This window comes from Anolis sagrei, chromosome 7, assembly GCF_037176765.1.
Source record: "Anolis sagrei isolate rAnoSag1 chromosome 7, rAnoSag1.mat, whole genome shotgun sequence".
Lineage (NCBI taxonomy): Eukaryota > Metazoa > Chordata > Lepidosauria > Squamata > Dactyloidae > Anolis > Anolis sagrei.
Window position 1 is genome coordinate 25,906,913 of NC_090027.1, and position 23,038 is coordinate 25,929,950.

The 23,038-nt window shown below is 41.6% G+C and overlaps 1 protein-coding gene across 3 annotated transcripts in view; it reads right to left on the reverse strand.

Annotated features, from left to right (window-relative positions):
• The window catches only part of KIRREL3 (kirre like nephrin family adhesion molecule 3), a 952,985-nt gene that overhangs the window by 58,680 nt on the left and 871,267 nt on the right, over positions 1 to 23,038 (reverse strand). For 2 of the 3 annotated variants that reach the window (XM_060787109.2, XM_060787106.2), the window contains 3 exons: positions 11,222 to 11,322; positions 9,068 to 9,266; positions 4,568 to 4,603 (listed from right to left, as the gene is read on the reverse strand). In XM_060787109.2, the coding sequence (XP_060643092.1) occupies positions 4,568 to 4,603; positions 9,068 to 9,266; positions 11,222 to 11,322 (336 nt within the window). The remainder of the gene's footprint in view (positions 1 to 4,567; positions 4,604 to 9,067; positions 9,267 to 11,221; positions 11,323 to 23,038) is intronic. The other variant, XM_060787107.2, reaches the window with a different exon arrangement.

Below are 23,038 nucleotides of genomic sequence, written 5' to 3' on the forward strand. Positions count from 1 at the left end.
CTGTTGGGCATTCATAAAACACGTCCTGTCTACAGACTCTTTCACAGGCCCAGCACGTGACACCACAGAAGGGCTCTCTCCCCATCCTCCTATCTCATGACTTATCTGACAAGGATATGGGAGAAAGCCTCCTTGGTGGCTTTCGCGACTGGGATCACTGGGTTCCTGTGGATTTTCCAGGCTGCATTGCCATGTTCCAGAAGCATTCTCTCCTGATGTTTCACCCAAATCTATGGCAGGCATCCTCAGAGGTTGTGAGGTGTGTTAAAACTAGGCAAGTGGGGCTTATATATCTGTGGAAAGTCCAGGGTGGGAGAAAGAACTCTCGTCTGCTTGAAGCAAGTTTTTTTTTGCCATGTTCGGAGTGACTTGAGAAACTGCAAGTCGCTTCTGGTGTGAGAGAATTGGCCATCTGCAAGGACGTTGCCCATGGGACGCCCGGATGTTTTGATGTTCTATCATCTTTGTGGGAGGCTTCTTTCATGTCCCTGCATGAGGAGCTGTAGCTGATAGAGGGAGCTCATCCGCACCCTCCCTGGATTCGAACCTGCAACCTGTCGGTCTTCAGTCCTGCCAGCACAGGGGTTTAACCCACTGCACCACAGGTGACGTGTGAATGTTGCAATTGGACACCTTGATTAGCATTGAATGGCGAAGCTTGATCTGCCTCTCTGATGGCTTTTTACTGCCATCAGATAAGGCTATACCATGATGTCAACCAAGAGAAGAAGGATCGCAAACACTGTCATATACCATGCAGTAGATATGACACAGAGCACAGAAGCACCATGTGCTTTATGTTAACCTACTTCTCCCTATGAGCTAGCTCAATTTCTTCAACCCATTATTTCCCTACTTATGGAACTGATTTTCTGTGTTGTTTAGGAAAAACACTTCATGAATAGAGGGTGAGTAATTAAAATTACCATTTTAATGTTGGAAGAGATTTCCATTTTAAGAAAAGGTCTGGCATTTTGTTATCTGTTGTTGGAATAGCATTTTTTTCTGCTCCAGCACAGTTTCGCCTGACTTTTGTGGCAAATGTTAATATAGCTGCCCTTTCTCCCAATTAACTCCTGCTTTCAGGACTTTTAATGTGACATCAGGCAGGCACAAATGGTGCTAACTGCCAAGAGGGGCACTCTCATTAGCTTTGGCACCCCCCTCTCCACAAAAAAAAGAGAAAATATAATCTTTAAGGGATTGCGTACAATCACTTGCATAGATAGTTCTTTCCCGTTTAGAGGGGTGGTTATTCCTACATTTCTTATTAACCCTTTCATAGAAGTCAGAATACTTATGGAAATAATAGGGTAGGAGTCTGTGTCCCATTTCTCAAGATTAGTGGGATTTTCTGTTTGCAATAAAGAACAGGCTGATTTAGAGAAATAACAAGATTTTTTGCAGGAAACTAGCAGGAGGAGAGGATTAAACTAGAGGTGGGACATGTGTGGTCTTGTACTCCAGATATCATTGGCTAGGGATCCTTCACTACAAGTTATAGTAGATTAGCCTCTAACATTTTGCAGATGACAACTGAGACATGTATAGCCCAATTCAAGGTGCAGGTTTTGACCTACAAAGCCCTGAACGGTTTGGGACCTGCCTACCGGCGCGACCGCATTTCTATCTACGAACCCACACGACCTCTTCAATCTTCCAGAGAGGCCCTTCTCTCGCTCCCGCCTGCATCGCAAGTGCGACTTGTGGGGATGAGAGAGAGGGCCTTCTCTGTGGTAGGCCCCCAGCTCTGGAACTCACTCCCCAGAGACATCAGGCAAGCCCCCATGCTGGCAATCTTCAGGAGGAACCTGAAAACCTGGTTATTCCAATGTGCCTTCAGTGATTGAATGTAAGATACTCCCTGACCAAACTTTGTATAAAATGACCTCAGAATTAATTTATTTTATGGTTCGTGAATTTAAATCCTTCCTTATCCCCGGATTCTCCTCCCGATAATTTATATTGCCCTATCTCCCAGCGTTTTAAATTTTTTTATCATTGAGTTCAGCCCTGCCCAGCCTAATCCTTTGTGTTTTAATGTTTGATTTGCTTTTGCTGATCGTTCATTATATTGTATTGTCAAAGGCTTTCATGGCCGGAATCCATGGGTTGTTGTAGGTTTTTCCGGGCTATATGGCCATGTTCTGGAGGCAATTTTTCTCCTGACATTTCGCCTGCATCTATGGCAAGCATCCTCAGAGGTTCATTATATTGGTTTTGCATTTTATGTATTTTATTTCTGGTTTTGGTATGCTTTTGTTTAATATTGTGTTACTGTATTTTTGAGCACGGCCTCATGTAAGCTGCACAGAGTCCCCTTGGGGGAGATGGAGCGGGGTATAAATAAAGATTATTATTATTATTATTATTATTATTATTATTATTAAACTAAGAAGGGTCAGCTCTAGCTAGCACTTTGATAGGAGATTGCAAATGAAGACCAGGTGCTATAAGCTATATGTCCGAGGAAGGGACTGGTAAAGCCACCTTTTAATATTTCTTACCTACGAAAAGCCTATGAAATCCACAGAATGGCCATAAATCAACAGGATTTATCTCTGGAAATCTCCCATTGCCACCCCTCTTGCACATTTTCAATTGCCAGATTTGTGCCTTGAACAGATATATATTTCATCTTGTGAACCTCACTCAGTTTCTAATTGGCCACAGTGAAGTGTGTGCAACAATCCACCTTAATGCCTATATTGTCTTGTTAATTTTACGTTTCTGCTGTTTTTCTTGTATGTATTGATTATGTTATTTGGAAACAGCTCTGAGTCCCCTTGGGGAGATAGAGCGGTATATAAATAAAGTTTTGTTGCTGTTGTTGTTGTTAAATTGTTCTCCATTGTTCTGCTTTTATTTCAGTTGCTACAAACTAAGCTCAAAATATAAAGGACAGGAAGGGTGGAATCTTGACTTTTTTACTATACTCAGGTAAAAACTTTTGTGTTCTCATTCATGACCTTTGCCATCTCAACAGCAAGCAGATGTTGCTTGGCCACAAATGTCCCAGTTTTCATTTCTGAATTGTTGGAGGGTGTACTGTTTGGGGTGTGGGTGATGTTCCCTGTTAAACCCATCAAGAAATGCATGCTGAGCACAAAAAGAGGTGGCTTGGACAGCATGTTGCTAGTTCCGTGCAAAGAGATCCAGAGGAAAGTGAGAAGTTGAAACAGAGTCCTAGGTGACTAATGAAAATGAACGCCAGCAAAGATAGCTTGTGATGTTATGACAATGTACAGCTTACAGAGTGGCAGTATTAATAGGATAAAGACATGACTGCCAGAGCTGATATTCAAGACAATGATAAATGTAAGTTTACAAATGGCAAACTCAAGCGCTCAAACATTAGGGGTTTTGTGACTACAGTTCTGAGAATCCTCAGCCAGGAAGGCCCTGTTGGCATATGTATTCTTGTAGTCTAAACCCTCTCATCTCCCTAAGTTTTCCAAACTTTGAATTGAACTGACTAAATAGCATTGCTGCCTCCATTTCCCAGTGGAACTTCTCCAAGCAAGGCCTTATGGATATATTTTATATTAAAGGTAATATTACTAATAATATTACAGTATAATGTTATAGTACAATGTAATATATAATCAGAGGCGGCCCTAGGTAATTTTCAACCATAAGCAAACAGTATTTTGCCCCCCTTCCCCCAACCAATCACTGATATATATTTTCTGTTTGTCGTGGGAGTTCTGTGTGCCATATTTGGTTCAATTCCATCATTGGTGGAGTTCAGAATGCTCTTTGATTGTAGGTGAACTATACATCCCAGTAACGACAACTCGCATATGTCAAGATCTATTTCCCCCCAAGAGCGCCTCAAGAGCGCCCCTGGGCAAAATCAACTATACCGCAAATGCTTACTTTGCGTAATGGGTTGAGCTGCCCCTGTATATAATATTAATATTGTGCTATGATAATAATAATATATTGTATTTACTTTTTACTTGTAAGCCGCTCTGAGTCCCCTTCGGGGTGAGAAGGGCGGCATATAAATGTCGCAAATAAATAAATAAATAAATTTGCTAGACTGAAGGAATGAGGAGGTCATAGACAGCCTTAGTACAAGCAATGGATTCCCACAATTATGACGAAGTCGTAGTAACTAATATCTGTTTTAGTGATGTCAATTTTAAAGGCAAGAATAGGCTGTGCCTAGGATTTAATTTTGCTTAATACCAGGCTGTAACCTGGTTTTTAAAGTGCCAGATCCATATGTAGACACCAGCAACACATGATGAGGGACCACAGGTAAATTCTACAACAATTCATAAATTTCCTCATTGTGGGTCTCTTTTTAAAACATATGAATACATTTCCCCTCTGAGCAGCCAATATATGAACATAATCCCATTTAAAACACTGAGACTCAAAGTCCCATGAGCAGGAGAAGTTTGAAAACCAAGGTGGCTTCTTCATGCAAGCTGGGCTTCTTTTCTAAGATGTCCTGTTGCCACCCACAATTCTCCCTTTTCTGGGAAACTCCAGCCTGCTTTGTTTGGGATTAGTTCAGAGGCCATTCACATAGTCACCTTTACTCATGATTCCATACCTGCTTCCATACCAGCTCCTGATTTCAATTCCGAACCTGTTTGAAAATAAAGCAAGTGTCTACAGCCTTGCCAACTTTTGCCAGTTACCTCTTTTTAAAATAAATAAATAAATAAATGTTATTTGGGAATTCTTTCACCCTCCCAGTCCCGACTAGATCAACGCTTCTCTTTTTATTGGTTTTTTTTAGAATTTTCCATTGCAACGTTAGCTTTCAACAGAAGGGATCTTTTGAGTGTTTCCAGTTTTTCTCCTTCTTCCTAATGTCCTAGCTTTGTATCCTAGCCAGATGTGTTGTGTATCTGTGTGTGTGTGTTCCAACACGAACACAAAATTTCTCATTGCAAGTGTAATGTGGAATACTCCTGGAATTTCTGTTTCAGAGCCCAGAAAAGATACTGTTTTGGAGTACAGCTCCCAGAATCTCTAAGCCAGGGGTCCTCAAACTTTTTAAACAGAGGGCCAGGTCACAGTCCCTCAAACGATTGGAGGGACGGATTATAATTTGAAAAAAAAAAACATGAAAGAATTCCTAGGCACACTACACATATCTTATTTGTAGTGCAAAAGACACTTAAAAATAATACTATAATTAAAATGAAGAACAATTTTAACAAATATAAACTTATTAGTATTTCAATGGCAAGTGTGGGCCTGCTTTTGGCTAATGAGATAGGATTGTTGTTGTTGTTGTTGTTGCTGTTGTGTGCTTTCAAGTCATTTCAGACTTAGGTTGACCCTGAGCGAGGGCTGGGTAAATGACCTTGGCGGGCCGTATCCGGCCCCCGGGCCATAGTTTGAGGACCCCTGCTCTAATGGATATATTCACTAAGGAATCCTTGGGATTTTATTAAAAATAATAGCTTTCCCAAGCTCTGCTCTGCACCAAATGGTGGAATTGGCTATTAAGAGGCAGCTGCTTTTTCTTCTCTTTTATCAGTTCAGTCATTTAAAAAATCATGATGGCACTAAATGTCACTGTTGTAGCACCTAACACATCTTCATCCCAGAATCAAAATTCTCTTGTCTAACAGATCATTCTGCTCCAGGGGCCTCAGATCATGGTTGGCCTATTTTGTATTTCCCTTATAAAATGTTCCAAAATTGTTGGCCTGGATCTGGTCTTTAATTGCATTTACTGCATTTTGGACAACCTAGAATCTCTCGGAGAGCCATGTGCTGGGGTTCACTTCTTCATGGCAGCCCCTTTGAAACATCTGCTAACTTACCCAATATCTCTTTCCTCAGACAGGAGACTGGAAGCCAAACCATTGAGTCTATTTGCCCTGGACAGAAGGCTAATTTTAAGAAGTTAATTTAGTTCCAATTTAATCTGGATGGCAGCCTTCTTTATAAATCAGAGTTTAATGAGTAATCCACCTGCCTGTCCTAGCCTTTAATAGGAAACGATAGAACTGGAGGCCTTCCAGAAGCAATTTTACCATTCCCTTTGGGAGTCACGCATCTTAGGATGCTTTTAGAAGCCAAACTAACATTGTAAGTGGGGTGAGGTCAAAGGTTGTTTTTAAAATAACCCAGTTGCAGTTTATGGCTCTCATGCCAATGGGATAGTGTTGAATTTTAAGAGAGCTATCCAAGGTTCTGAACCTAGACAACCCTTTAGATCAGTGTTTCTCAACCTGGGGGTCGGGACCTCTGCGGGGGTCGTGAGGGGGTGTCAAGGGGGTCACCAAAGACCATCAGAAAACATAGTATTTTCTGTTGGTCATGGGGTTCTGTGTGCGAAGTTTGGCCCAAATTTATCATTGGTGGGGTTCAGAATGCTCTTTGATTGTAGGTGAATTATAAATCCCAGCAACTACAATTCCCAAATGTTAAGGTCTATTTTCCTCAAACTCCACCAGTGTTCACATTTGGGCATATTGAGTATTTGCGCCACGTTTGGTCCAGATCCATTATTGTTTGAGTCCACAGCGCTCTCTAGATGTAGGTGAACTACAACTCCAATACTCAATGTCAGTGCCCACCAAACCCTTCCAGTATTTTCTGTTAGTCATGGGAGTTCTGTGTGCCAGGTTTGGTTCAATCCCATCGTTGGTGGAGTTTAGAATGCTCTTTGATGGTAGGTGAACTATAAATCCCATCAACTACAACTCCCAAATGACAAATGACAAATCTGATATGTAGGATGTATTTTCATTCACTGCACCACATTTGGCACAAAGACCCAATATGCCCAAATGACAAAATTAACCCCTCCCCCAACTCCACCAGTGTTCATATTTGGGCATATTGGGTCTTTGTGCCAAATGTGGTCCAGTGAATGAAAATACATCCTGCTTATCAGATATTTACATTACGATTTGTAACAGGAGCAAAATGACAGTTCTGAAGTAGCAACAAAAATAATGTTATGGTTGGGGGTCACCATAACATGAGGAACTATATTAAGGGGTTACGACATTAGGAAGGTTGAGAAACACTGCTTTAGATACATTAGACATTAGGGCCCTTCCACACAGCACTATATCCCAGAATATCAAAGCAGAAAATCCCACAATATCTACTTTGAACTGGGTTATCTGAATCCACACTCAGATAATGTGGGATTTTTCTGCCTTGATAATTTGGGATATAGGACTGTGTGGAAGGGCCCTAAGTGCTGTTTTCTTTCCTTAGTACCACCAGCCACCACTGGGAGAATGTTGAGATCTTTTTGGAAAGGATAACTCCATCCCACTTGTTCACTTTGTACTGTCTAGGATCATAAATGAGATTTGAAGGGGAAGCACTGCCCTCTTTCTATTTAGGCTTCATTTATCCTTAGTGGCATCAACCAGCAGTTAAATCCAATTGGCTAGAATGCTATGTGTAATTACATCCATGATCCCTGATTGATTGGGATCACAAGAAGATGAATGAAATGGTTATCTAATAAAGCAGTGGGAAGAGGTCACTATGAACAGTGGCGAACAATCATGGGAAAGACAAGGGTAAACACTGGTGTGGGGTGGTTTCTCAGAATATTATTTTTGAGACCAAAAGCATCCCCAAAGAACAGTACTAATTATATCCTCCCAAATAAATCCTGAAATTCCAAATGTCTTCATCCTTAACCTCTTTTTGAGGCAGATAGGCCTCTCGTTTTCTGTCTCCAAGGATTATTAAAAATGTTATCTTGCAAGATCTGGCTTATAACTGACTCATGTCACCCCATTTCTACTACATTCTTATGATGCCAAAGCAATTGGACGCAATGGTAGCCATCGGATTGCCCTAGACACATTTCTTTCCGCTTCTGCTGGAATATTTCTCCCTATTCACTTGCATGTTTGCCACTTAGACCTTGGAAAAGATACTTCTTGGGACTATATGTCCATAATGCTTATTAGGGATGATAGCCCAGCAAAAGTAACTTTTGCTGCTCCATCACAGAGCTACAGAACATTTCCAGTCACTAGTTACACACTGTACTTTGAATTTGACTGGAAATGTGTATAAAATATGCAATGCACTGAAGGACAAATGAATTAATGCAAGGTTGTTTTGTACCACAAGACATTAGGTTGGGTGGGATGCCGCTTGTTCTCATCAAAAATCACTTTTGACATCTGAAGTGGGGAAAGATTTACTTCTTTCTTCCTGGTGATATTGCTATTGATAAAGTGAGCAGAGGCAAAAAGAAGGCAAGGAAGGAAGCACTTCTCTAGAGTCTAGACAACATTTTCAAACTTCTCTCAAGGTAGTATTGTAGATGTATTGGATGGAAACCAGGACAGGTGTAGCTCAACATATTTTGTGGTGTGGGACTTTTGGAGAAAAGTTGCTAAGTTCTGCTTATTTGTTTCCTTTCTCCATCATGATGTTTTTGAGCAAAGGGTGGCTTGGGGGGGGGGGACTCTCAAACTAGGTTTGCAAACCAGGATTGAGCTCTAGTTCTGGTTGTGGTTTCAGGAAACATCTTATTATGCTAGATAGAGGAGGGAGGAAGAAAGGGGAGTAGAACGGGGCCACAGAAACCTGTTGCTTGTTCTTGATCTTCAAAATCTAGTTTGAGAAAATGTGATTTCTGAATGAAGTTGTCTTGGGAGTACAAAACCTCTGTTGAGTTTGAATCTGAATAGGCTATCCTCACCCAACCAAGAAGGAAAGTGTCCACTTAGATCCACAAATCAGCTGCTCCACACCCCAAGAGAAGACCAATTGTTTGGAGGAAAGACAAAAAAAATATGATAATGGACATATTTAGGAAGCAATTGTGGGCATGCTAGACTTTCTGGCAATGCCCCAAGCTCCCAAGGGAAGACCTTGCAATGTGGTTTCATGCTATTTTTCCTCTTTCATATTGAAGCTGCTTATTGATCTTCTGTGCTATCTCTTTACATATCATCGTTACTTTTGCCCCATCATAAATAGAGCTTCCTCTCTTCTATTTTCAAGGACTTGGCATTTCTATCTCACTATCACCATCCCAGGACTCTCTTTGTGTGTGTGTATGTGTTGGGGAGAGGTTTCCAAATGTCATAACAGCAATTCCCACCTTGCTCTTTCAGCCGGATGATCTCAGTGTCTGAGCCAAAACTGTTCCAAGCGGTGCAGTTGTAAATCGTCTGGAAGTCCGCCCGTACAATGTTGCTGATGGTTAATGTAGAGATCACGCCTTCATCTGTGCTGACAGTTTCCACTGTGTATCGCCCAGAGGTACCTGACTCCAGAACATTCTCCTTCCAGGACCAAGCCTGCACATTCAAGCAAGAAGCGATTAGCCACGATAGAACTTTTTTTCCTTCCCTCCACTAGAAATTCTCCATCAGTTTTCAATCCTGTATCAATATCATTATACCGCTAGATCTTTAATACATAGAAACAATTTGGGGAGTCATACTATATTATTAGTAGACCTTAGAGAATAAACCGGATGTTCAAATACATTTTAAAATTGTACACAGATAAAACAGTATCAGGAACTCTTATCTAATTTTCCCTGTTAAAAAGGTTTGGTAGGTAGAGATTTCACAGACTGTTATAGATGGAGGCATCTGTGAATGGAGGGAAGCTTGCCTCATACCTAAAGTGCTCTCTTTATTGTGCCAGAGAAAAACTTTTTCTCTTTTCCTAGATGTAAACAAAACCAACTTAGTTTTTAGCTCTGAATTTTCACTGGTTTTAAGGTGTGAAATTTTATCTTATTGGCCAAGATTCTAAATAGAGCGAGTAGTGTGTCAAGTCCCACCAAATGCTTTTCTCCCCCTACCCCCATTTAAGTGATGGAGTAGGGATGGTCAAGAAAAGGCTTGCTATGTTCCGAAAGCCAGGTGCATGAAGAAGGAGGCATCATTCCACCTGAACATTAGTAAGAATTTCCTGACTGTAAAAGACACTGTTCAACAGTGGAATTCTCTGTTTCAAGGTCTGCTTCTTTGGAGACCTTTAAACAGAGGCTGGATGGCCAACTGTCGGGGGAGTCGGACTAGATGGCCCATGTGGTCTCTTCCAACTATGATTCATTTGGGACCTTCTGTTGTGACTCAGCTGGAACCACAGACACAGACTGATAGTGTTGTGACTCAGATGGGGTCTCAGAGTGACTCTGATGGGGATGATGGGATTCAGGTTCACAATCAGGTTCAAAATGTTCCTGTTGTAGACAATGAGGAACAGGGTGTGCAGCAGGGAATGATGTTTTTGATACTGAAACTAGCCAAGTGCAAATTGACTCAGAAAAGGAGAACAGTTCTCAGCCTGATAGTAGACAGGAAGGTAACCAGGCTGACACTAACAAGCAGCCTGGCCTTGATGAAACGAGAATCTTAGATCGGGCTGACCGTTTGGAATTCAGAGTTCGAAGGAGTGTGAGAGTAGCCAACAAGAAGGAGGTCAGAGGCCAAAGAAATGCAAAGGGTATTAAGCAGTGTGTTTGAAAACAAACCTTTGTCAGAGCAACTTCTTGCTCAACCAAGCAGCTTGTGCTCGTTTTCCTGTGTCCATGGTCTTGGGATTTTGTCATGTTCTCATGGGACTTTGTTTCGTTGGTGCCATTTGGAATTCTGCTTTACAGTACTATGTTTATTGATCTTTGGAATATTATTTGCTTTTTAAACTTTTCATCTTTACTTTTTAATAAACTACGAAAACTTCAGTCTGTGTGCAGTTCTGGTAATTTTAGCAAGGTGAATCTATTCTGAGGTGTAACACTTTCTAAAATATTGATTCTCAACCTGCGGGTCCACAGAAGTTTAGGTCTTCAACTCCCAGAAATCCAAACAGCTGGGATTTCTCAGAGTTGTAGCCCAAAACACCTGGGGACCCACAGGTTGAGAACCATTGTTCTAGAACCTTCTTTATGACGTTAGCATTGTGAACATAGCTGACCAGTCCCCATGCCTCCTTCCCCACCCATTCTATGGCTTGGAGCCAAGTAATCAGCACCACAGAGGTGGCCTTTATGTTTTAAGAATCTCTGTGTGAAAAGGGCTGGGGATATTTCCTTCTGACATGACCAGGAAATTACATGTTTAAATTCTGGCCATTGTTTTCCCTCTGACTCTTTTTTATATTTTCATGATACTCTTCGAATTAATTAAACAGTATATCAATCGTCCTGATCTTTTTGTAAAAAAAATGAAAGTGAGGGATATAAATTGTATGTAAACTGTCTTTGTGCACAATGTCAAAGAGGAAAGCATCTACTCACAATTCGGTCTGGTGGAGGAGTACTACGAATGAAGCATTTGATCTGGCCCTTTTCCCCATGAAGTGCATGCTGCGTCTGTGTGCTGGAGATTATAGGTGGCCCTGTGAAGAAAGGAGAAAGTGGGTCAGGGGAGAAAGAAATGGTGATGCATCCTTGTTGAAAAGGAATTATACGTCCATAATTCTGGTGGTGCAGTGGGTTAAACCTTTGTGCCAGCAGGATTAAAGACTGACAGGTTGGAGATTGAAATCCAAGGAGAGCGGGTTGAGCTCCCTTTGTCAGCTCCAGCTCCCTATGTAGGGACATGAGAGAAGTCTCTCACAAGGATGGTAAAACATCAAAACATCCGGCCGTCTCCTTGCAGACAGCCAATTCTCTCACACCAGAAGTGACTTGCAGTTTCTCAGGCTGCTCCTGACACACACACACATACACAAAAACAACCTCACAATTCCATATAGATGTTGTGCAATGGAAATGAGATGAGCATGGAACTGCTCTCTGACTAGAACTGCTCAATAAAGTATATTTATTTTCTTGTTAGCTGGGCAGGCAGTATATAAGGATACCAGGGAGGAAAGAATCACAATACTGCTGTAGTACCAATTTATTTCGGTATCTATATATGTGTATATGAATGACGTTTGAAATGAGAAGTTTTTAAAACTACTTCTTCAATTGGGTACGCTGCCACCTTATTTCTTAGTATTCAGGCAGAGTTGCATGAGTGGAGAGGATACTTAGTAACACCCTTTTGTGTTAAGTTAGTGTTTTTCTTCTTCAGAGGGTTTAAATACCAATGACGTTCACACACAGACTGTTGTAAAGTGTTAACTATAATAAAACGTTTATTTAACAGGCTTAAACTCTTCTGGTACAAAAGCGTAATGGTTTCTGTAAGTTAATGGCACATAAGCTTTTGGTTATGTTTGATGTACAATTCTTAGATGGGTACTGGGTTCAGATCTAGGGTTAACAAACAGGAGATTATCTCAGGAAATTAATCTCTGATGATAATTCCAAAGTAAATTCCCACTTTCTGGAATCTAGCCAAATAACCTTGGACTAGCCTTCCTCAGGAATAAAAGAAACAGACCATAAGCAAGGTCCTGTTCCCACTGTCAGTATTCCTGGCTAATTCCTCTAGCCCTTGAATACTACAAAAGATTAACCCAGTTCTCCTATCTAGCACTATCCAACTGTGAACACCAACCGACTACCTAACTCCCAACTGACAAATCCCAACTGCCAAAACTCAAGCCTCAAATTCAAAAAGTACACTTTTCCCCCTTCCATTTGAATGTTAGGCTCCGCCCCCTATTCCTAACCAATCCTGGCCATCTACTCTTTGCTTCCTGAACAAGGACACGCCCCCTCTAAGAAAAACCTAACCTAAGATGGCGTCTCCCTGTTTCCTTCTCCTAAGATGGCCACCAGGGCTTTGCTAGGCCCACATTCTAACTGTTTAGGCATTCGGGCTTAGCTAGGCCCACATTCTGGCTGCTAAAGGTCAGGGTTCTTTACACAGTACATGAGACAGACTGAGCTAATTATCGCAAAAACAATGTACTCTGGATATTATTAAAAAACAGGAAACATCCATGTTCACATTTTCAAATTTGCTTCTGTCTTGGTCCAGAACTGGATGTAGTTCCAGGCCTCTGCAAAGATCATTTTTGATGCTTGACATGGATACACGCTTCTACTTTAGCATAAGATATGTTGATAGGAAATGATGCAGCAAATGGCACACGGAATTCTAGCCCTTTTGCTAATGGAGTTCAGCCACCCCACAAAGGAAACTGTAGGATTAGATTCTCCAACAAATTCTACCCTGACATATCCCCTGACTAGCAATTAAATCAAATCCCCATCACCAGACATATAAGCTTTTTGTGTTTGCTATCCACTTGCAGGTTAAGGCCAATGGAAAATGGACTCTCAAGGGTACCAGCAAACAAAGGAAAACACAGTGTGTGAGTGCGACCCATCTTCCCTTCTTCGAAGTGAGAATGAGGTTAGTTACAGAGATAAAATCCCTCCCCTATCTCTTCCCAGACTTCTTATCTTTTATTAGCCTCAAAGAGTAAAGTGAACGCAAAAAGTATCTAAGAAGGTCAACACAAGTTGACACTGTCATACCACTTGATAGCTGTTTGGTCATGATGCTAAGAAGTACTCCAAAATCCATCTGCCCGGTAGTAGGGGCTATGATCACCCCAGCTTCTTTTTCTTCTCTTCCTATTCTAGGTTTCACAGCAATCCAAATGTTACTGACTAGACCTTGGGACCATCCAGGATGTAGATTCTCTCCAATGATTTAGTAATTCATCAAGAATAATAAGATAATAAGCCATGTCTTGCTTATGCTGTCTTTTTGTAATTGTGCTATTGTAATCCATTACGACAGATCGACCAGTTAATTCTCAGGGTACTTTTTCAACCATCAGTGATTTCAAATCTATCCAAGAACCTAAGAAGCAATGAAGCATTGTTGTCCGATGTGGCATGTTCCAAGTATGACATTTTTATTTTGTAAATAAATTGTGGTGCAGCAGGCTGCGTGTCAGCTGCATTAAGATCACTCTGCATTAAGATCACTCTGACCAAAAAGGTCACGAGTTCAAAGCCAGCCCGGGTTGGAGTGGGTTTCCAACCAATTGTGTGTAGCCTGTTGTCGACCTTTGCGACCCGAAAGACAGTTGCATCTGTCAAGTAGGAAAATAAGGTACCACCTTAAAGTGTGGGGAGGCTAAATTAACTGATTTATGAGGCCATAAAGAAGACTCGAGCAAAGCATTCCAGCAGGGAAGCACGCGGGGAATGCGGAAGTGCTTCATCAGCGTCGCAGGTGGATGATGAAAGCGACAGCTCCCCTGGTGGCCAGAAAAAGTTAAATAGCCTCTGTGTATGTCTGTAAATGTTTGTATGTCAAAAATTGGCATTGAATGTTTGCCATATATGTGTACACTGTGATCCGCCATGAGTCCCCTGCGGGGTGAGAAGGGCGGAATATAAAAGCTGCAAATAAATAAATAAATAAATAAATTGAGCCTCCAGTGGTGCAGTGGGTTAAATCCATGTGCCTGCAGGACTGCTGACCAAAGGTCGACAGTTCAAATCTGGGGAATGGGGTGAGCTCTCATCTGTCAACTCCAGCTTCTCATGCAGGGACATGAGAGAAGCCTCCCACAGGATGGTTACACATACAGGCATCCACTGGGCAACGTTTCTGCAGATGGCCAATTCTCTCACATCAGAAGCGACTTGCAGTTTCTCAAGTTGCTCCTGGCAAGAACAAATTGTAACTTGGCTTTTGTGATTCTATCTGTATCGATTTCATTCAGATATTTTGTGAGTTTGGGTTGCTGTGAGTTTTCCGGGCTATATGGCCATGTGGGAGAAAGCGTCCAAATATGAAGGAACATGAAAGGCACGGCAGACTACTTCAACCAGAGAAGTCCGCCATAGAAGCTCACCTATTGAACCAACCTGGACACAGTATATTATTTGAGAACACATACATGCTGGACCACTCTCATAACCACCATGTCAGACTACACAGAGAAGCCATTGAAATCCACAAATATTTCAAAAGAAAGGAGAAAACCATGAAAATGAACAACATCTGGCTACTCCTCAGTCTCTCAGGATCCCTGCCATAGATGTGGGTGAAATGTCAGGAGATAATGCTTCTGGAACATGGCTATATAGCCCGGAAAACTCACAGCAACCCACCTGGCTACCAGTATTTAAAAAAAACTCTAAAATCAGGATAGTAAATAAAGAGCAACACTAAAAAAAAAAAAACCCAGGGGAAACTAATCAGGGCTAACACCTCCCAACAAAGGATTCCCCCAGGCAGGAAGCAGCCAGGCTTTGAAGCTGCAAGGCCATTTAATGCTAATCATGGCCAATTGCAACATTCACACTTGCCTTGTTGCAGCATAGATAGGAGAGATACTATCAAGAGAGACCCTTTCCGGAGAAAAGTACGGCTTTATTTCCAGCTGGGACTCTGGTGAGGAGTTGTGTCTAAAAGCACCAGAGCAATGATATAGGTGCGGACTATGCCTTTTATAGCCTCTAAATGCAGGCAAACAAAGAAACATGTTTCTACATACATTGACGTCATTCTCTGCGTCACCTTAGCATCATACGAATATCAAGTTCTACCTTCCAACATGCAAAAGGCATGTCTTTGTGTCTTTCTAAAGAGCGAGCATGCAGCTTACACTAATCAGTCAAGAGGCCTAGCTTTGACTTGTCTTGAGGGAGAGGCATTGGCTCTTTCCTTAGAGCCTGGTTGTACCAGTCTGTTGCAACTAGGACAGGCTTGTTTCTCTCCTGGAATGTATAGATAACATGCCCCCCTCTTCAGCCTCCCTCTTGCTGTGCCTTGGACAGCAGCTTGCTTGTCCTGTTAGAATTCTTTCTATACAGAGAGAACTTGATTTTTCTATACATTTCAGTGCTTGTAAAGTACATACAATTTATACATAAATAAATATCTATTTTCCAATATCTCCTCATCAGCCTCAAATGGACAAGAGTTCTTTCTCCCACCCTAGACATTCCACAGATATATAAACCTCACTTGCCTAATTTCCAACAGATCTCACAACCTCTGAGGAAGCCTGCCATAAATGTGGGTGAAATGTCAGGAGAGAATGCTTCTGGACTAAAGCCTGGAAAACTCACAGCAACCCAGTGATTCCAGCCATTAAAACCTTCAACAAGACATTTTGTGAGTTTGTTTTTACGGTGCCCAGAGCATGTAACAGGAACAATACCGCAATACTGCTCCCACTATTCTGGATTTCCTGCTTCCTTGACTTCCAAAACCTGAATGGACTCTCACAGGTGATCTGCAGGTAGCCAGCAGAGGGCACTCCCACACAATTTAAGCTGATTCTCCCATCTTTCACCTGTTTTCCAATACAGGCTATGCATTCTGCCTGCAGATTATAAAGATTATCTCTGACACAGACAGATCCAGTGGAGAATTACTGAGGCAAAAAAATTGCATCACGCTTCATTCATAATGAAGTGCTTTGGAACATGGAAGAAGGGTGGGGCGGAAGGGGAAGAAAATAGCCACACATTGAAAAAAAAATCTCTATATGGCATAGGAGGACCCGCCTAAGCCATTTAAATCTATTTGAAGAAGAATGGCAAAGTTCCCAAAGTTCAAGTGTATAGTATTCAAAGTCCTGGCTTTTTTTCAGAGCAAGAGTGTCTGGTGCCTCCCCATGTAAATCAGGTGCAAATCCATTCTGGTTGTAGTCAGTACTTTAAGTGAACTCCTCAAGGGAGTGAACTTTATCTCCCAAAAGGAAAATACACAATCTTTGCATAACAGTAAGGTTTTGCTGTTTTGCAAAGTGCAGACTGGTACCTTGTCAGAAATGTATGTAAGCAAAAGTCTACCTTACACCTGTGGATGTCTAGGAAACACTGTATTTTGTGCAAAAAACTGTTTATACTCGAGTATAAGCAGAGGCGGCCCTAGGTCATTTTTAATGGTAAGCAAACAATATTTTGGTCCCCCCCCCCAACCAATCATTGATATATATTTTCTGTTCGTTGTGGGAGTTCTGTGTGCCATATTTGGTTCAATTCCATCATTGGTGGAGTTCAGAATGCTCTTTGATTGTAGGTGAACTATACATCCCAGTAACTACAACTCGCATATGTCAAGGTCTATTTTCCCCCAAGAGCGCTTCAAGAGTGCCCCTGTACAAAATCAACTATACTACAAATGCTTACTTTGCATAATGGGTTGCCGAGGCTCCCCCCAGACTGCTAGGGCTGTTGTGAGCTGAGGGGGCGCTCCTCAAGTGGCGGTCGAGGGACTCTGCGCCCCTGGCAAAAAACAAAGTGTACTGCGACCGCTTACTTTGCGTAATGGATGAGCCGCCCCTGAGTATAAGCCTAGTTTTTCAGTCCTTTTTTTAGGCTGAAAAAGTCTCCCCTGGCTTATACTCAAGTCAATGTTATTTATTATTTTACTTTGTTGTTGTTGTTATTATTATTATTATTACATTTATTATTTTATTATTGTTATTATTACATTTATTATTTTACCCTATTTATTATTGTTATTGTTACATTTATTATTTTACTCTATTATTATTATTATTATTATTATTATTATTATTTTACTTTATTTATTATTATTGGAAGACATGTAAGCATATTTACATTGAAGAAGGTTAGAATAATGGTTTAATCAGAGTTGGACAGTCTGATCTTGAATTACAGTTTTATGTAAATATTCAAAAAACATTTAACCTACTAATGCCTAAATTAATATAATGTTATTGGTATCTATTTTTATTTTGAAATTTACTAGTAGCTGCTGCATTTCCCACCCTTGGCTTACACTCGAGTCAATACATTTTCCCAGTTTTTTGTGCTAAAATTAGGTGTCTCGGCTTATATTCAGGCCGGCTTATACTCGAGTATATACGGTAATCTCTGTGGTTAGGATCCTACAGAGAGCTTTTCATTATTTTTCATGTCAGGAGGGTCTTGAGAAACTGCAAGTTGCTTCTGGTGTGAGAGAATTGGCCATCTGCTAGGGAGTTTCCCAGGGGACACCTGGATGTTATGATGCCACAACATCCCTCCTGTCCTTCCTGTCATTTAGGAAAACATTGAAGTCGTGGTTCTGGGACCAGGCTTTTGGGCAACAGACATAGATAGCACTTTGGACATGGAATTGGATATGGAATTGACTGGGATGATGTTAGGGCTATTAATACTTTTTTCTGTTTTAATGAATGTTTGACTTAATGTTTTGTTATTGTATTGCTGTGTTATATATGTAGTGGCATCACAACATCCAGGTGTCCCCTGGGCAATGCCCTAGCAGACGGTGGCATCACAACATCCATCACAACATCCTTGTGTGAGGCTTCTCTCATCTCCCTGCACGGAGAGCTAGAGCTGACAGAGGGTGTTCATCTGGCTCTCATAGAATCATAGAATCATAGAGTTGGAAGAGACCTCATGGGCCATCCAGTCCAACCCCCTGCCAAGAAGCAGGAATATTGCATTCAAAGCACCCCTGACAGATGGCCATCCAGCCTCTGTTTAAAAGCCTCCAAAGAAGGAGCCTCCACCACACTCCATGGCAGAGAGTTCCACTGCTGAACAGCTCTCACAGTCAGGAAGTTCTTCCGTGTCCTAGTCTCCAGGGAAGCTTGCTCCCTCTTCCCTGTGACTTCCTCTCACATATTTATACATGGCTATCATGTCTCCTCTCAACCTTCTCTTCTTCAGGCTAAACTTGCCCAGCTCTTTAAGCCGCTCTTCATAGGGCTTTTCCAGACCCTTGATCATTTTAGTCGCCCTCCTCTCCCCGCATTTGAACTTCTGACCTGTCGGTCTTCAGTCCTGCCGGCAGAAGGGTTTAACCCATTGTGCTACTGGGGAAGCCACCAGTATAAGGCTGCCTTCTGATCCTACTGAAGGTAGTGTCCCTGGTAGGAGAGTGGGTTCCCCACAGCCACCTGTCCTATGTTTGCTTCTGAGTCGAGACAGTAGTGAGGCCACTAATAAGATTCCGGTCACTGTCTCCTGCTTAAAAACTCTCTACTCAGAACACATAGGTAGCATTTTGCTGAGCTACACTTACACATTAATGCTCTTCGATTGTATGTGAACTATAAATCCCAGCAACTACAACTCCCAAATATCAAGGTCTATTTTCCCCAACCTCCACCAGTGCTCACATTTGGGCATATTGAATATTCATACCAAGTTCAGTCCAGATCTATGATTGTTTGAGTCCACAGTGCTCTCTGGATGTAGGTGAACTACAACTTCAAAACTCAAGGTCAATGCCCACCAAACCCTTCCAGTATTTTCTGTTGGTCATGGGAGTTCTGTGTGCCAAGTTTCTGTTGGTAATGGGAGTTCTTTGTGCCAAATTCCAATGTTTGTGGAGTTCAGAATGCTCTTGATTGTAGGTGAACTACAAATCCCAGCAACTACAACTCCCAAATGACAAAATCAATCCTCCTCAACACCACCAGTATTCAAATTTGGGTGTATCGGGTATTAGTGCCCAGTTTGGTCCAGTGAATGAAAATACATCCTGCATACCAGATATTTACATGATGATTCATAACATTAGCTAATTTAGTTATGAAGTAGCAATGAAAATAATTTTATGGTTGGGGGTCACAACATAAGGAACTGTATTGAGGGGTCGTGGCATTAGGAAGGTTGAGAACCACTACCATAGATCAATAGGTGACCTGAAGCTACATACATACCCAGTCTCCCTGCCCCCAGCCTTTCTTAGCTTTCTGTGCAAATTTGTAGGGGAAACAAATCAAGCTTTGTAATTTTGGGAAGGTTGCTGGCAACTGAGTCCCATGTTTTTAACACTCTCCTTGCAAAATCCACTAGCAACTCAGAGGCAGCAATTAGGGCTCTGTGTTTTATTGGATTTAATAATAATGTCATATACTCATGTGTATACTTAATTTTTGGGAGAAAAGTAGGATATAAATAAAAAAGATGACATTACTCAGAATTTAGCATCTAAAGCTTTATCACCGTGATAACACAATATGATCAAAAGTGTTGCTGGAGATAACGAACAGCCTAACGAACATGAAGAAGGAAGCGTACATTTTTATTTTATTCTTTGCAACTCGGGCCTGGAGCCTCATTCCCCAACAGGTTGTGTTGGTTAGCGAAGGCTGCCAATCTCCTCACTTGACATTCAAGGCTGAGTGTTAGACAGTCGACAGGCATCTACAGTCTTAGGATGGTGTTGCTATGGATATAAATGGTGGCACTATCGGTTGCGGTTATTTTTAGAGCCTCCGCGCCAATTTATTTGTGCAGCCCCAGAAGCTCAAAAAAAGGGAAAAGAAGGTTTTCTGACTCCAGGGCCTTTCTGGAATCAAAGAAAGGCCAGAAATTTCCAAGGCACAGACCCCTGAGTGAATTGCAGCCATTCCTTTGAAACCATTTCTAGCATCATGAGGAGGACATTCCTTTTATGAAGTCGCTTTCATATAGACAAAAATCAGAACCAGATGAGTCCAAGAAACAGAGGGGATGTTCTTTGTCCTATTGTCATGTCAAATGGCTAGTGTGTGTCTTGATGCTGAAGAACCGCTATGGGTGTTTTTTGGGGGGGGGGGGGGGATAGGAAAGGGCAGAACAATTGCTTATATGTATCTGCAGTTTTGAGCTCTGGATACTAAAGAATTTTGACCTACTGACAATATTTAGTGGTCACCTTTTTCATGCAATCCTTGCAACTTAAATACTTTACATACGTTAATCACTTAGTAAGGGGGTGACAATACTTCTGCACTTTGGTTTTTTCATATCTAATGTTTGTGGCCTATGCAGTTGTAGTTTTCTTTATTGTGGAAAGTGGTATTCAGGGTTGTGCAACTTTGATGTGACTTTGATGTAAACTATTGTACATATAGATCAGCGTTTCTCAACCTGGGGGTCAGGACCCCTGGGAGGGTCGTGAGGGGGTTTCAGAGGGGTCATCAAAGACCATCAGAAAACACATATTTCTGATGGTCTTAGAAATCCCTTTGGCGTAGTCATTTGGATTCACAGTGCTCTCCAGATGTAGGTGAACTACATCTCCCCTAAATCACTGTCAATTCATCCCAAATCCCTCCAGTTTTTTCTGTTGATCATGGGGGTTCTGTATGGGAAGTTTGACCCAATTCTATTGTTGGTGGATTTCAAAATGATCTTTGATTGTAAGTGAACTATAAATCCCAGCAACGACAACTCCCAAATGTCAAGGTCTATTTTCCCCAAGCTCCACCAGTGTTCAGATTTGGGCATATTGAATATTTGTGCCAAGTTGGTCTAGATCTATCATTGTTTGAGTCCACAGTGCTCTCTGGATGTAGGTGAACTACAATTCCAAAAATTAAGGTCAATGCCACCCAAATCCTTCCAGTATTTTCTGTTGGTCATGGGAGTTCCGTGTTTCAAATTTGTTTCAATTCCATCATTGGTGGAGTTCAGAATGCTCATAGATTGTAGGTAAACTATAAATCCAGCACCTACCACTCCCAAATGACAAAATCAATCCCCCCAACCCCACCAGTATTCAAATTTGGGCATATTGGGTATTTGTACCAAATTTGGTCCAGTGAATGAAAAAACACCCTGCATATCATTTGCATTATGATTCAGTTATGACATAACAACAAAAATAATGTTATGGTTGGGGGTCACCACAACATGAGGATCTGTATTAAGGGTTGCGGCATTAGGAAGGTTGAGAAACACTGATATAGATGCTAGGTTTGTGCATGGATCTATTTAACCATTTTCCTTTGGCCAATCCAACTTCTTCGGCTTGGTCGGGTGGCCGTAACGGCAAGAGCCCAAACACCACGGTTTCCCATCCGTAACGGGTCCACGTTGCAGCCAATCATGGCTCCTCTTCCCCTTTTTGGGAGCACGTGGTGCGCAAAGAGGCTGCCTTGCACCTCCTCGCATGGGATTTCTCTGTGAGCCCTGCTGTTGGGCCAATTGGAGTAGAAGAATGCCGTGACATGTCTTACGCAAGCTGTGTCTTCTTCCTTTACCTGTTGCTGAAACCCAGGCTCCCTTAAAGGGAAAAAAAAGGAAAGGGTCCCAGGAAGGATTCTTCCTTAACCTCTTTGCTGAAGCCCAGTCTCCCTTGAAGGAAAGAAAGGAAAAGGTCCCAGGAACAGAAAGAGGAGCCTTGTAAGTTCCCCATTGCCACCAGTGGGCCAGATCTAGTCGTATTTTTCGGCTACAGAATGAAAATGGCTACCTACCCATTTTTGGGAGGTGCACAAAAATAGATATGGGGGTCTACTGGAATCTGGCCAGCAGAAATAGATCAAGTTTCAGCCAAAATGCACAAGCCTAATAGAAAACAAACGGGAATTCATAGGCATTGTGCGACCAGTTGTACAATAGTGTAATTCAGTAACTACATACCTAAGAAATTTGACTTTGGTTTGTATGTTAAAATAGTAAGGTATGGAGATGACTATTCAATGTGCTTGGGTCTCCAGAAATTATTTGCCTTAGAGGTCAAGCGATTCCTATAATACCAGAATTTATTCTGAGAGTTGAAAGTCCACAACTGCTTGGGACAGCTTGGGACCCCATGACTATGGGATTCTGATAGCAAAATGAATAAAAAGGAAGAAAATTCGAGACATGTACATTTTCATGAATTTCCTTCTTGTAGGCAACATTGAATAATTGCTCTGTTTTTCCTCCTCTCTGCAAGAAAGTCATTGGAAACAGAAAAGATCATTCACAAGATGGGACTTTTACTACGTGCAAAAAAGTACAGAGTTTTCACAGAAAATAATATTATGCAAAAGGTGTTCCTTTCTGTGTGGAAATGCTATTCTAGTGCAGAATGTTACACACCTTTCTCATGTAGAATAATTCCCAAACTCTGCAAAAGTTCTTGTTTCTTTATCCTGACGTTGATTGATTTTCGAATATTTTTTTTAGTACGATTCCTCTCCCACAAAACCTTCTAATGATTATTTCCCCAAGATGATTTCTACATTAGCAAAACATTCCAGGAAAGAGAAACACAAAAGGTAGGTTGGACCAAAGGTAGAGGGGGATCTGCTGAGATTCCTTGAGTGATTTGCAGAACTTGGCAAAGGTGTCGAAAAAGTATCTAATAGAATCATAGAGTTGGGAGAGACCTTATGGGCCATCCAGTCCAACCCCTTGCCAAGAAGCAGGAAAATTGCATTCAAAGCACCCCTGACAGATGGCCATCCAGCCTCTGTTTAAAAGTTTCCAAAGAAG